General features: G+C 54.5%; 1 protein-coding gene across 3 annotated transcripts in view; it reads left to right on the forward strand.

Moving 5' to 3' along the window:
- The window catches only part of LOC111158193 (solute carrier family 39 member 11), a 322,724-nt gene extending 309,846 nt beyond the window's left edge, over positions 1–12,878 (forward strand). For all 3 annotated transcript variants that reach the window (XM_022520108.1, XM_022520107.1, XM_022520109.1), the window contains exons 8-10: positions 7,619–7,717; positions 10,234–10,392; positions 11,180–12,878. In XM_022520108.1, coding sequence (XP_022375816.1) covers positions 7,619–7,717; positions 10,234–10,392; positions 11,180–11,258 — 337 coding nt within the window. In that variant the 3' untranslated portion in view covers positions 11,259–12,878. The remainder of the gene's footprint in view (positions 1–7,618; positions 7,718–10,233; positions 10,393–11,179) is intronic.
- Positions 12,879–15,330: the final 2,452 nt, after the last annotated feature.

Below are 15,330 nucleotides of genomic sequence, written 5' to 3' on the forward strand. Positions count from 1 at the left end.
TTCAGCGAACTAGAGAGACGGGAGTGCTGGGTGGCAGGGGGACAAACGGAGGTATCCCAGGGAAGACCCAACCCTAGGGGAGTCTCTAGACCTACCGTGCGGGGAAAACCACCCACACACCAAGTTTGCAAAGTGTTCAGCGCCCATAACCCTCACGAGATCCTCCAGCTGGGTCTCGTAGGGTCGTCCCCAAGCAGGAACGACCAAGCGGAGCCATTGGAAGTGAAGACAGGGGTTCCTCTCGAAGAGCAGGGACCCCGGGGTTGCAGGCTCCTGGGGTGCTTGGCATGTTCTGTTGCTCGAGCTGAGTGTGGGATTCGTGATGATCAGTAAGTTTCCGGAAATTCCTCAAGCAGAACTCTTAGAGTATGTGCTCTTCTCGGCATGTGCACACAGCTGCAATAAAGCATGTTTATTAAAAGGCAATGGGAAGCGATACTCGTCGCCCGGGTGTGAGCCCCACCCCCCCACCCCCTGCCACCACCACCCAGGACCTGAAATCCTACCAGGAGAACATCTGCATTCTTGGCTAGAATGCATTGTCTTTAAAAATCAATTAGGGTTTTGTTGTTTTTTTGGGGGTTTTTTTAAGATTTACTTATTTATTAGAGATAGAGCTGGGCAAGGGGCAGAGGGAGAACCCACAAGCAGACTCTTCCCTGAGCGGGGAGCCCGATGCGGGGCTCGATCCCAGCACCCTGAGATCCTGACCTGAGCCGAAACCAAAAGTCGGATGCTCAACTGACTGAGCCATCCAGGTGCCCCTAAAAATCAATGACTTTCAAGGAGAACTCACCAATAAAGTGTTGCTCTAGGACCCACGCCTCCTATCAGTGAGCAGGTAAGAAAGCGTAGCTCACTGTTTATGCAGCTAGAAGCACACCGCGTTCGTGATTCGTCTCTAGGCCTTTTCGCTCTTGGTTTTGCTTCTGAGCTGCCGCCTGCTGTGGCATGGAGCTGCGGTTCGCCGGTTCTTGTTGCTGTACGCGATGCACACGGTGAACAGATCACGGCTTCTTTATTCCTTCGGTCCTTGATGGGCATTTGCGTAACTTTTGGTTTGGAGCTATTGACAGAGCTGCTGCGAACCCGCTGGAGCCTTTTTACGAACACGTAAACACGCTGCTCTTGGGCACCTGCCCTCAGGTACTTTCAAATCACGTGGAGGCAGCCTCTCACCTGGCCTGTAGCTAGAACTGATTCATGCGCTGGGAGACTTCCAGGTGAAGAGCCCCAGGGCGTCCCTCGGGGAGTGAGAGGTCCCGTGGATACCCAGGAGGCTTCTCTGCTCTTCTGTGTGCGGTGGTGGCCTGAGTCACCCTCCTACGCCCCCCTGCCTTGTGGCTTGACTTCCCGGGGCTCTTCCCCGCCCTCTTGGAGAAGGGCCGCCCGACTTTAAGGGAAAGGATGGGTCATCTCGGCTTTCCAGCCTGTGGCAATAAGAGAAGGGGGCGGGGGAAGGTCCCTTCCGTGCTAACCCAGCTCCACGGAGCAGGCAGGGAGCATCCAGCCCCTCGGGGAGCATCCAGCCCCTTCCCACCTGCGAGCTCGTCAGGCACCTCCAGCAGCAGCCCGAGTGGGAAGCCGGTGATGTCACCGGAGCCTGAACACTCGGGCCTTTCAGGGCAGGACGATAACAATCTAAACAGTATGTAAGGGCCCGCCGCACAAGAACATACACGCTCACGGCCCAGGGGAGGATCTGAGAGCCCGGGTGAAGCGGGGTTTGTCAGGAATATGCCGTTCTCCTTCTGTGATCGGCAGGCCAGAGAGTGTAGCCCAGAGAGCAGGCTTCGGGTGGCAGGGGTGCTCTCCTGCCCGCCCTCAGGGAGATCAGTGACTCTCCCTGCTGGAGCCTCCCTGGGGATGCCTCGCCTCCAAGCGCAGAACTAAACCCACTGCTGAGCACCAACCCAAGGTTGGGGTTCCAGCAGGAACGTCCCATTGCACAACCCTGGGGGGTGCCATTCACAGAGCATACGGAGTGCGCAGCTCGTCCGGGATCGTGCAGCTCTGAGCTCCCAGAGCTGCTGCCTTGGGAATGAGGGAGCGGAGTCCCCGTCGTTCCCCAGTGTCAATTTGACCCTGAATCCCAGGAGTCTGTCCAGCCACTGCTGAGTCCCCAAGAAGACTCAGCTCCACCGAGCCTAGAAATTCTCAAGTGAGACCAATGAGATCAGATGTTGTGCCCGCTGGTCCAGATCCTTGTTTCCAGTGTTCGGGTACTTGGCGAGGAAGCCAGCTCACCTGAGCTGTTGATTACTCCTGGGCAGGGCCGATTTGCCACTAACTCCGCCCTCCCCCCCACGAAGAAGTTCTAGTGTCTGAGACGTTTTCAGTTATCAGGACTGGGAGGATGCTTCTGGCATCTGGTGGGTAGAGACCCATCCCACAGTGCCCGGGGCCCCTACAGCAAAGAATGGTCTGACCTAAAACGTCCGCAGTGGCAAGGCTGAGAACGCCGGCTATAGAGATATTCCAACCCCCTGAACTCTGGAGGTCTCTGGTTAACGCCTCCTCAGTCGGGTCTTTTCTCCTTGCCTCCAGAGAGTGGGCTCAGCCTGCAGAGCGCTGCTGAGTGGGCGTAAGGCAGCACCTGCCCCCCCTGCTGGGGACCAGAGCCTGGGTCACCCTTCACCCTCTCTCCTGAATGGTTTGATGGGTCTGTGTGAGGCCCAGAGGACCCCAAGTATGTGATCACTGTCACTTTGTGGCTGGGTGACCTTGGGGACAGCTGCTTGTGCTCAGCTTCTCCATCTGTAAAATGGGGATATTGAGGTGGTCGAGAGGACTAAGGGTGTTGCAACATGTAAAACACCCAGAGCCACGCCCGACACTCCCACCGCCTGCTTCGAGTGGCAGGGACGATGGTTTCCATTCCAGCTGGAGGACCTTAGGCACCTTCTGATGGGCGTAGTGTCTGGAGGTGGCAGATGAGAGATGAGCGGACTTTGGCCGCAGGTCATTGCTGCGGGGACTGTGTGCTGTGCTGCTGCCCACAGGACACATGCCGAAAGCTCTCCCCAAGTTCAAGGCCTGAGACATTAAGTGAGAGATCTGAGTGGACACAGCCAGTAAGTGGATCTCAAGGGAACCCTCCAAGCATCTCATTCAGCATGGGAGTCTGCCTCCAAAGTTGGGCTGGACACCCCTGGGGTACATCCCCACACTTGGCCTTGGGGAAAGCCCTCAGGTGGGGTCGGAGCCAGGGCACTGAGTACTCAGGTTTTCCCCCGAAAGCCAGCAGACGCGGAGGACTGTGATGTTTTCCCATGCACAGGAACAGTTTTTACAAGACTGATGTCCAGGAGAGCTGGCCTGTGACTTCTGCACATGTCATGTGTCTCTGTGTGTGTGTGTGTTTGTGTGTGTGTGTGCATGTGTGTGCACACGCATATGTGGGCATTGAAGTGGGGAAGGGGCAAGAAAGAAGGCCTGGATGGCGCCTGGATTGCTCTATTCCTTCTTCCCATAGTTCGTGCATCTCCCAGTCTCTCTCTGTCCATTAAAGGGATCCCCATCCTTCTAGGTCCATCACGTTCTGTCTGAGATCATCGCCCTCTCCTGGAATGTTCTCCATGGGGTGTTTCATGCTTCCCGTACAGCCTGGAGCTCTATTGGGCACCATCCTCTAGTTCTTTGTAGACGGGGCTTTGCCATCGATTCCACTGTAAACTCCTTGAAGATGGTAGGGGGCCCTTCCTCTCATCTCTCTTCACATGTGACGTAAGCTCTTGCTCGTAGCCAGGGCTCAGTGGCGGATTCGGAGTCACCCTTGAAAGGGGCCTCCCGTCTAGCTGTCAGTTCTTATAGCTGGCCTTGGTCCTGACCAGGGGGAGGTCACGGAATCAAGACGGCTGAGGAGCATGAGTTGGTGTGGGGTTGGGAAAGTCGCTGCGCAGTGTGGGAACAGCAGAGCCCAAGGGCTGCCTCATCGGGACCCTCGGGCAATTTTAATGGCAAGACCCCCTCAAGGAGCACCAGCTCTGGGCTGGGAGCTGTGACTGGCGCTTCACAGTGAATGTCCACAGAAGAACCCTGAAAAGGATGGGAGTTTGTGTCTGGGTCGCAGACAAAGTGAAGGCCAAGTTGCATATAGCTTGCTCTGGGTCATGGTGGCACACCTGGGGGTCCCCCCCAGGTCGGTCTGGCGTACCCACTGGCTGTCACACCATCTCCAAAGACATGCACCTTCTCTGTGCCTTTGTTACTCCCTTAGCCAAGAAGGTGTTGACCATCGGGGCCTCCGACGGCCCTGTAACCCGAATGTTCTCTGACTTTTACTCTGGGGGCTGAGGAGGAGGAGGAGGGTGCAGACGAGAACCCAGGCCTGGTCGAGGGGGAATAGGGTCAGGCCAGTAGCTGCTTCCAGGCCTCTAAGAAAAAGCAGAAACTACTGCCCACCAGGATGGGCTTTCTTCCTGTCTTTCATGTCTTGGGATCAGTGATATCTGAAGATAAGGGCAGGGAGTCCCCTCCTAACAGGAGCCCAGAGGCCAGCATTGCCCTTGCCAGGCCCCAGCCCCCCTCCACCCACCTACCCTCCACTCTCCCTCTTTCCTCTCTGCCCCTGCTCTCCCTGTGGATGGCCTTTCCCGGCCTTTCTCTCCCTTCCCTGTTCATCCTGGTCCGGCTCAGGTGACAGATCACTGTGGGGCTTGGCTCGACACCAAAGGGAAGGGGTGCCTGCAGGGGGAGAGCCTGTGGTTTCTTTCCTTTAATGAGCCCTTCATCCCCACCTCCCTCTCCCTGCCGCTAATTTGCCACAGTCTAGACTGGTGATGGTGCCTTTGTGCTCCCTCTGGGAAGAACAAAACACAGAACACAGCAGCCTCGCTATCTTGGGAAGGCCAAGGTTTGGGTTTTCCCCCTTGCTTTTGAATCCTATGTGGAATCTTCGTAGCCTGTCCTGGAAAGGAAAGGAAACTTCTCATCTGGGCTTTCCCTCCCCAAAGCTGAACGCAGGAGGGGATGGCTCACAAAACCCCACTCCCTGGGGACGCAGCAGAGAGGGCCCTGTGGGTCACGTGGCGCCCGGGGAGAGCAGAGTAGGGCTGCAAGAGGGAGGGGGCATCTGGGGCTTCCTTTCCTGAAGGGCTGCCCTCTTGCACCTCCTTCACCGGGCCCCAGCCTGCTGATCTAGCCCCCGCCCTCCCCACCGCCCCGCTAAGTCAGCTCCAAGCCCATGCTTCCACAGGACCAGCCCTGCCAACCCGAGCCCCTGCTTCCCTTCTGCTCCTTCGCCCTGGGCACCTGGGAGCCCCTCTCTTCTGTCCCTGCTGTTGCTAGTCCTGTCTCCCCAGCATCACCCCCAATTTGCTGCTTCTGTTCTTTGTTCTCCAGGAGCCTTTCCAGGGCCCCTCAGTTCTGGGATTTCATATCCAGGAAGGACCCAGTCTGCTGGCAGCTGGTGCATTCACAAGGATCCACCAGTGTCCTCGGCTCCCACCTGGGGCCACCCCAGTGATGCTGGGTGTCAGGATGGAAGGGAAGGGGCTCCCGGGTCGGAGGTGGGCGTGGCCACGAGCCCCGTCCTCACCCATTTTGGTGCTGTCTTAGGTCATCGGCTCTCAGTGCTGGCAGCGCATTCTCCAAGTCTATGATCTGGCGCCCGACACCGGAGCGATCCTCTGGAGTCTCCAGGACGGGCCCAGGCCCGGGTGTTTGCTAATGCATGGCTGGGGCCGAGGGCTCTGGGTTTTAATTCAGCCCTGAGCCAATGCAAGTGACAATGTGGAATGGGGGGTGTGGAGGGGACCGAGTTCTCCTGTTGGGTCGCCCCCGGCTGGTTGATGGCTCACCAACGCAGGGCATCCGACGGAGCCGGGGGACGTGGGGGCAAGCACGTGTGTGCACGCGACGAGCAGAGCTGAGTTAAGAAGCGACTCACGGGAAGAGGGGAAGGGTGGCGAATCCATGGCGCGGCCCTTGCTGGGGTCGGGGGATGGCGAAGGAGCCCAGGAGCGCCCAGGGAAGATGTCGTGCTCACCTGGCGAGGTGGTGCCTGCTGAGGACGGCCTGGCAGGACCCAGAGGGCGTGTACCTGTTTGGGCTGGAAGCACCATGCCAGAGCCAGGGCAGGGCCGAGGTGATGTGGTTTGCCAGGGATAGAAGAATGGGGTTTCTGTGCCGCTTATCAGGATGGTGGCTCCCGGACAGGATGTGGAGGAGGCTTCCACAGTCTGCCTGGCGGTCACACAGTCAGGGCTGCGTCACCGTGAGGACTTTGGACAGGGAGCCCCACCTCTGACTTGCTGGTGACATGGGGCTGGCCGCTCCGGGGTCAGGCTGGGGGATGGCGCGCGCCTACCTGGGAACATGGCGGGGTAGACGGTGGCCGTGGGCAGGGAGCCCACCACCAAGTGCTGTTTCCACGGTCAGCAAAAGGGTATAAGGACTGGCCGGACGCTTTGATCTTTCTCATGAAAGAAATCTTGGATGCAGGGATTTGCAAAAGGTCAAGAAAGCAGATTGTAGTCACTTATCCATTTGAGGGGCGGGGGATACTGGAAAAGTGTGGGTGGAAAAGGATCACCCCTTTGAGGGTCTGTTTGAGAAGGCAGGGCAGAGGTCAGTGAAATATTGGCAAATGGACCCTTAGGTTTCATTTCTTAAAAAGGAATGTATTTCAAATGCCCCCTGCTCCTGAAATGGGAGCTCAGGGTCCATGTGGGCCATGACACTGATGGCGGAAACCTCTAGAACAAACTATTTCTACCCAGGGCTGGTGGGAGCTTATCGGGTCCTATAGCTCAAGCAGGGCTGGACGGTGTGATCCAAAGCTGGGTTTGGAGTCCCGGACCTGGGACCCAAGAAGTGAGAAGTGAGACTCTTGACCCTGATTCCAAGGCTGGTCCTTTTCACCCTCTGTAGACAGTGGGCAGTGTGTCCTTGAGCCTGACCACTTCCCAGAGCCCAGCCCCTCTATATCCCACAGGAGCAGAGGAGAGAGGATCGCGGTGAGCACCACAGGGGCCCAAAGAAGTGTGGTGCCAGGGCCAGACCCTCAGAGTCGGCGGGATAGCCAAGCCCAGGAGATCGGTGTCTCTGTTCAGTACTCCCGCGTCCCGTTTCTGAGGTTGCTTCTTAATAAAATGCCATGTCCCATCCCCATGCCGCTAGGGAATAAAGCCACAATGTTCCGAGCACCTGACACCTGCTGGGGACTTTCCAGGCACGAGGTCACTGGGCCACATGGCCGTGCGCAGTCCTTCGTGGGAGAGGTTACCATTCCCGGGCAAGCCCGGCTGTGTTATTCATGAGGATCTGAGCTGTCCAACAGTAAATGATTTGCACAGAGTTATGCAGCTACCGTGGCAGACCCCCAGGTCACCCTCATGCCCGGCCAGCACGTTCTCTGTCCACTGTGGTGCCAGAAAGATCAAACATCCCTGGGGACCAGGTCTGCGTCGGCCCCTTCTTCTCCGGTGTCCTGCACCTCCACTCGTGCCCTAACCTCTCTCCTTCCTGCACCTGCCGCAGGTCTCACCTGGATCTCTCATGCCCAAGGAACGGCCCTGGGTCTAGGCCGGGGGTCCTGTGTGTGTGTGTGTGTGTGTGTGTGTGTGTGTATGTGTGTGTGCGGGCGCTGCCTTCATGTGCCTTCTTGCTCTTTCAGGAATTTAGCCATTGGAATCGGGATCCAGAACTTCCCAGAGGGCCTGGCTGTCAGCCTTCCCTTGCGAGGGGCTGGCTTCTCCCCCTGGAGAGCCTTCTGGTAAGTGCTCCACAGTGTCCACTGTTGGGGGCGGGGGTCGTGTCTGATGAAAAGCTCAGAGCAGCGCTTCGCACGGGCTTCCTTCTCCGACAGCCACCTCTTCTATCCCGGAAGTGGCCCGGGAGCGTCTGCTAAAAGGGCGACCGTCTCTTTGAATCGTGCACCCCCAGGGGTAGAAGGAAGCTCAGGAAACTCATCTCTTGACCTTCGACCTTTACATCAACCAGCCCCAGTGGTCATGTTTCCTATTTCAGAATGCCTCCAGCCACGCCCTCCCAGTGTTGGGTTCCCCCCCATTGGGTAGGGTCTACTCTCAATGTCACATGCCCTTATGTAGGCCCATCTGACCGCAGCCAGTCCCCAAGAGTCATGACACTGGCCCTGGTCAGAGCCCTTGTCAACGTGAAGACCAGGACTATGTTAGTAGGGTCTGGGAGATGATGCCTCTTACACTCAGAAAACTTCATGTTTTCATAGTCCCTGTGGCCTTTCTCGTCTTTTCCTTAATGTTATTTTTTCAGTGACATGTAAGGTGAGTCCTCAGTTTTCAGAGGGGAGAACCGTGGCCCAGAGTGTCAGACGACCAGTTCTCGGTGGTGACTCTGAGACCAGAAGTCTAATTTGGCCCTCAACTCAGGACTCTGAGCCCCAGAATACCTCTTTGTTGAAATAATCACTGCTCTAGAATGTTCAGTGAGGGCATTTTAAAAGACTGCTAATAACAACAATTTAGAAATGCCTTCCATTTTATGGGACCTTATGACTTACAAGTTCTTACACATACTTAAATTATTTTATTTTACTCTTTTGTTTCTTTCTCCATTGCTGGCGTCTACAGAACAGAGGACAGGGCGAGGGCAGGGCAAGTGGCCTTAAAGATTTGGTTTGAATGTGAGTTCCAGGAGCCCCAAAGCTGTGACTGTCATTTCATATGGGGAGCACCATGGGACAGGAGGTGAGGGAATGGGGGGGCCTCACGGTCAGCGTGTGGACCCCCGAGACTAAACTTCATTTCTTCTTCGTCCAGTCTGGGCTTGATATCAAACTCACTTTTTTTCCCCGAAGTGACAAAGCCAAGGCCAGGAATTATACACGCACCACAGAGCTGGAAGGTCTGCTGGCCCATCTACACAGCCTAAATCAGGAAGTGGTGTTCCCCTTAGAGGGTCCTGCAGTATAGACAGTGTCTCCCCCATGCCAACTGTCTGCTCCTGCTCAGGGAGAAACGGTGGGGAGGGAGCTTCACAGTCCTGTCCTGTCACTGGGGAGGCCCACTGAGCAGGAAAATGCCCCTGGGCACTTCTGGGTTTCCCTAGCCCCATTTTACAGTTGGAGAGATTGAGGCTCACAGAGAGATTGAGGAGAGTCGGAGAGATTGAGGCTCACAGGCAGTATATCTCGCCAGATGCCCACACCAGGGATCATGGGAAAGATGTCCCAGCTCTCTTGTCTTTTGGTATTCAACCCAACAGCTGGCTGGGCTCAGCTACCGGAACTGGGTACCAGCTTCTCTCCTGCTCTCCGAATCCTCAGGGTTCCCGCGGGCTGCTGTTTTCATGAGGGCCCCTGTGACTTCAAGCAACAGAGGCCCACTCTCACTTGCTCAAATAAAGGGATTCTTTTTTTTTTTTTTTCCTCGAAGAAGAAGAAATCTCACCTTAATCTGAGATGGGGGTAGTGTAGAACCAACCCTCCGTAGACACCTGGCCAGGTAGGTCCTCAGCAGAGGGGCAGGGGTGCATCTGCCTTGGAAGGAGTGCAGAGGTGGCTCGAACCCCCAAACCTAGCGGGCACAGCCATCCTTGGGAAACGTCCCTATCGCTCCTAACCAGTGTCCTGCCGGTCAAGGGACAATGCCGGCATCGGCTGGCGAATGCGTAGAGAACAAGTGGTATACCTGCGCAGCGGGCTATTACTCATAAGAGGAAGCGAGCGCCGATATGTGTTACAACACGGACGCACCTTGAGAACATTCTGTGAGATGAAATACGCCAGCATTGCATGAGTCCCTTTATATGAAATACCCAGAATAAGCAAGTCCGTAGAGACAAAAAAGCACATGAGTGGTTGCTGGGAGCTGTTGGGGGGGGGAGTGGCTGTGAATGGGTATGGGGTTTCCTTTTGTGGTGATGAGAACGTTCTGGAACCAGGTAGTGGTGATGGTTGCACAACCCTGTGACTATGCTAAAACCACGAACTGTACACATGCAACGGGTGTGCCCTGTGGTATGTGAATTAGAGCTCCATAATGCTATTGTGGAAAACAGACAATGCGGAAAACTTAAAACCCTACAGGACACGCGGGAGGGGGCACCTGCCGTGTCGGAGGAGGTCGGGGAAGAAGGAGGGGGGCCAAACACCCAACACAGTCCTTTTGCACAGCCAGGCACAGATTCGACGTGGAATGATGTGGCTCATTCCTCTGTTTTCTGGGGCTGAGTCAGCAGTCTGAGTGCGCTGGCTGCCAGTCTGCTTGGCCCTGCCCGTGGTTGCACGTGTCTCTGGTCTCTCCTTAGGTACGGGCAGCTGAGCGGCATGGTGGAGCCGCTGGCTGGGGTCTTCGGTGCCTTTGCCGTGGTGCTGGCTGAGCCCCTTCTGCCCTACGCCCTGGCCTTTGCTGCTGGCGCCATGGTCTATGTGGTCATGGACGACATCATCCCCGAGGCTCAGATCAGGTTGGAGAGCGAACCGTCCCTCATCTGCCCCTGGACACTTTCCCAGTCCCAGGGCCTTAGCCTCCAGATCTTCCCTTTCTTCATCTTTGCTCCCACCCCTTCCTGCCCCCTCCCAAGATCATCCCCACCCCCTCTCAGCTGTGCTGTCTGAAACGAAAGAGATCGGAGCAAGGGGCAGGGGGTTGGCGAGACGGACCCATCACACTAGGCAGGAGCATTCACACTCCACTCACCCAGATGATCAGTTTTGTGTCTTGTCCCTTTCTCTCCCACCCCTCTCTTTCTGGATTTTTCTGGGGCTGGAATGAGGGGAGAGGTGAGCTCTGATAGCCAAAGCTATCCATCATAGTCTCATTGTGTTGCTGTGGGCCGGGTGTCAGGGGGTAGGGCCTCCCTTTCTTTGTTTCATTTGGTTTTTATAGTCAAATGATGTTGAGGCCAGTTTAAAAGGTCAGACTCAATAATAGCGTCAAGAATTTAATTATTCAAGCATATATTCCAGAGCCATGAGAGGTATCTTTAGGCAAGTTACTGCTGTATGCCTCAGTTTCCCCACCAGTAACAAGGGAATCGTGGCAGGACCAATCTCATGTGATCACTCTTTGGGGTTACATGAGTTAGTTTGCCTGGCATATAACAAACCCCAAGAAATGTTACTTGTCAATATTAATGTTCTTCTTAATCAGAGTGGTGTGTACTCTCTGTTGGAATTGGACCTCACAAAGGATGCTTTCAGCTTGGATGGTGTCCCGGAGTACATTAAGGTCTTCCTTCCCTTCCTTCCTAGTGGTAACGGGAAACTGGCCTCCTGGGCCTCCATCCTGGGATTCGTGGTGATGATGTCCCTCGACGTTGGCCTGGGCTAGGGCTGAGAGGCCTTGGACCCCAGGAAAAGCGGCGCCAGGATACCACAAGGGTCGGCTTCAGTGAGACCACAAGCCTCTTTCTTTACGTTAAAACACTTTTCCTTTCTTGCCTTTTCATCTCATTATCCTGATCGACTCTGATGATCATAAGATAATTTTTACTGTTCTTGGGAGGGAGATCTTGGATTTATTTAGAATATCAGGGTGTCATGGAACTCCAGATTTTTGTTCGGCCACTGTATAGAACCTTTCTTCGGTGGGATTATCAAGGACACGCAGATCAGGGAAGTCTCTGCTGTCCCACCCTTGGTCTTCTTGCTGGGCTCAGTGGTAGCTTCTCAAGGTCACCACCTGCAGGAGCAAACAAGCCACCAGGAGAGAAGCCTCCTAAGCAGTTTTGCCTCATGACTCGGAGCAGAATGGCCAGGACATCTCTCCTCTGTTCCTCCTGATCATTCACTAGTGGTCATCTACTCATGAGACTGGAACTAGAACGTCATGGACAGAGCAACCCATGCTCCAAGATCCAGCTAGCCCAAGAGGAATATGCCTTTCCTCTGCGTCCCCCGAGGGAGATGCTGTATGGGAGGGGACACAGACAAAGGGAAGGAAATAGGTTAGTCTTTCTTTCCTTTTTACATTTTTTTAAGGCAAAGATGTCTGACACTATTGATGTTAAGGGAATTAGGGAATTCAGGCAACTATGAACTATGATCAGAGACCTCTGCTTTCTACAGATTCCGGAACAAAAGGGTTTGTCATGGTGTCCAAGTCCTCTAGACATTTATTTTGGTAAGTTTATAGCCTTCAGTTTTCCCAGAGACTCGGGGACACCAGCAGACGGCTGGAACTGAGACCCTCAGGTAGTTATGGATCGAGCCACTTAAGCTAACCCAACTGAGAGAAAAACATTTGGAATCTGCAGTAGGTCCTTCCCTGTTGACCATGTGACTTGTCACCTGACCGTGAACCCTTAGGCTGTCACAGACTTTGCTCGAGTTTGGCCGGATTGTTTAGGATGAAGAAGGAAGAAGGCGTCAGAAGAAAAAGAGAGATTTTTTTTTACATTCCCCTTGTAGGGTAAACCTTAGCCAAGTCATCATCCTGAAATGACTCTAAAGGATGACTTGAACTAGACTAGAAGCTAGTCTGCTCCTTCCTACACGTAGTTTCTCCAACGGGGTAATAAATTTGTCTGCTTCAAACAGAGCTAAGGCCTGCTGGCCATCCTCATTGGTCAGAGAAGCATGTGGGACCTCGAGTGGGCTCTGCAGCCAGCCAGGCAGCCCAAGACCCAGGCGTTCGGGTGTTGTGTTTATCAGTGCCGGCCATCTGAGTTTACATGTTGAATTGCTTCCAAGGGTGAATTCCCTGCTCTGTGAATGCTCTAAGACCTCAAAGGCCAACCTTATGCTGGGCGTGGGGATGTTCTTCTGCAGCACTGATGATCACAATGGAAGACACCTTCAGAGGTTCTGACTGGTTGAAATTAATGGGTTTGTTGGTTGGTGTAGGAGTATGTTTATGTCTTTGTATGTAGTTCTACATAATGCAGACTTTCTGATGGACAAGACCTCATAACTGTGATTAATATCAATAAAGGGGATGTTGTTGTGAATGAGCTGTGTTCCGTCTCTAAGCTGCTTCTTGCCAGGGTTGATACTGTGAGAGTTAACCAAAGTTAGTCCCAACATCTCCCTACCTAATATCAGTAGAAACAAAGGCAAGAGCCCTGAAGAGATAGGCTAGTTAGATTCATGGTTGCCAACAACAAACCCAACTCCAGCTAACTTAGACGGGAATTTAATGGAAGGCCCTTGGGAGCTCATAAGACCGGTAGGAGAAATGATTTCGAAAATGGGCTGGATCCAAGAAAGCTAGAGATCTGAGACCATGACCCAGTTACATCTCAAAAACAGCCTGGTTTGCGTGCCACAGCCCTCGATGCTGGTCCCTGGACACTGAAAACCACTCCTCAAAACTGCTTCTCCTGGCTTCTACCACCGCCACCATGGGGATGAACTCTAAACTCACCCTGATTCTTTGTGTCCTGGCTCCACATTCTCTGCCTCTCCCAAATGGTAATGGAATTCTAGGAGTATGTTAGATGGCCCATACATAATGGGCATCCTGGGTCACACATGACACGCGATACTTCAGGATAATCAACTAGAGTCCCATGCTTCTCATGCTAGCACAGTAACCCCAGGATCTCTCTAAAAATTATATGTGAGTAAAACCAGACTCATTTAGACTTCCGTTCTTCCCTCCCGTGTTGACAAATCTATCCCTATACATATTTCCTCCCCGTCAGTAAAATTAGAAAAATCCTGAAATTGTGTTGGTTTCCAATACTCATTGTCCCCGGTTTGAGTTTGCCATTGCGCTTCCTTCGGAGGCATGCTGGGCTCCAACTCTGATCATTTCTGGAGCCAGTACGGGGTAGCGTATGAGGAGAACTGGCTTTCTCTTGCAGGGTGACTCCTTCGGGCAGAGCATTTACAGTGTCTTCAAGAATGTTTCAGAAGACTGGAGGAAGGGCAGTGTGTTTCAGCTGACAAAGGAGGCTCTTTGAGGATTTAGAATTCAGAAAATTCCAAGGTTTTCAAATCCTCCCGTATAGCTCTGTTTTGCTTTTCCGGACCCCACTCCTTCCTGACCAGTGCCTTCTGTGGAAAGGCTGTCACTTTACCAGCACAGACATTCAGCCGGTCGCTAGGATCCGATTTTGCAGGTGACTTTCTACTTCTCTCAGCCTCACAGACACGAGAGGTAAGAGGATATTTAAGAACAGTCGTAAGAGATCTCTAGGTTTCCGTCTTTTCCTTGAGCTACTATTTCAGGACTGGAGCATACAAGTGTGTTTTCTCTAAGCTGCTGGCACTGCCTCTCAGTCCTCCTCTCCTGACTGTTGGATGGAGGAAACCTGTTCCCCAAGGCTTTGTCTCTGATGGGCCCTTCATTCCAGGTGACCGTAGTTGAGAGGTAGGGGTAGGTATTAGCCTCTGGATCTTCACTGGGGACCTGTCAGTGACATTCCCAGCCTGCTGCTCTGAGGGAAGGACCAAAAGGCCATTAGGTGAAGACTGGGGGCGGGACAGGCAGGTTGCACCCTCCTCCCCGTTTTGAAGTTTGACTTCCATATTATTATTGCCCCATTTTGCTGACAAGGAAGGTGAGGTCCCAGAAGCCTTACTCTACCAAGGCAGTGATAGGCAGCGGCAGCTTTGGTTCTGCTTTGCGCTGAGGAGGTAGAAAGTGACCTCCCAGACCCTTCTCCCTAAAGCTTTCCGGGTGCAACGTTTACACCCCAACATCCTCTAATAAATGGTTGAATCTGTGAAAGTTGGAAGCACCTGGGAGCCCAGGGGGTCCTTCTTCCCCTCCCCCCACCACCTTCCTTCTTTTTTTTTTTTTTAAAGATTTTATTTATTTACTTGACAGAGAGAGATCACAAGTAGATGGAGAGGCAGGCAGAGAGAGAGAGAGAGAGGGAAGCAGGCTCCCTGCTGAGCAGAGAGCCCGACGCGGGACTCGATCCCAGGACCCTGAGATCACGACCCGAGGCGAAGGCAGCGGCTTAACCCACTGAGCCACCCAGGCGCCCCCCACCACCTTCCTTCTAAGCTGAGATATGACTTCCATAGAACAAAGGCACAGACCTTAAGTGTATACAGTTCCTCCAATTTTTACCTACGCGCCCCTGGGCCGAGCCTCGCGACAGGGTCTTGGGAAGCCACAGGCATGGGTTCTCCAGCTCTCAGGTCCTCTCCCCACCTTGGCTATGTGCCCTGGTCAGCCGCCCGGCCCGCAGGTGCCACCCGCCTGCCCCGCCACGTGAGGCTGGGCTGCCTGCGCGGGCGCACGTTCTGGGGCGCGGCGGGTGCTGGGTCACCGCGAGCCTGCCGGGCGGATCTACCCGGGGGCGCCTGGCGCGACGCGGGGAGCGGGAGCGGGTCCCAGGGCTGGCTCTGCTGGCTGCAGACTGCGGCTTACCTGCGTGGGGCGGGGCCGCGGCTGAGGGGGCGGGATCTCGGGGCGGGGGCGGGGCTCCCAGGACGCGCTGGGACCC

The sequence above is a fragment of the Enhydra lutris genome, unplaced genomic scaffold, assembly GCF_002288905.1.
Source record: "Enhydra lutris kenyoni isolate GAN:26980312 unplaced genomic scaffold, ASM228890v2 scaffoldscaffold57, whole genome shotgun sequence".
Lineage (NCBI taxonomy): Eukaryota > Metazoa > Chordata > Mammalia > Carnivora > Mustelidae > Enhydra > Enhydra lutris.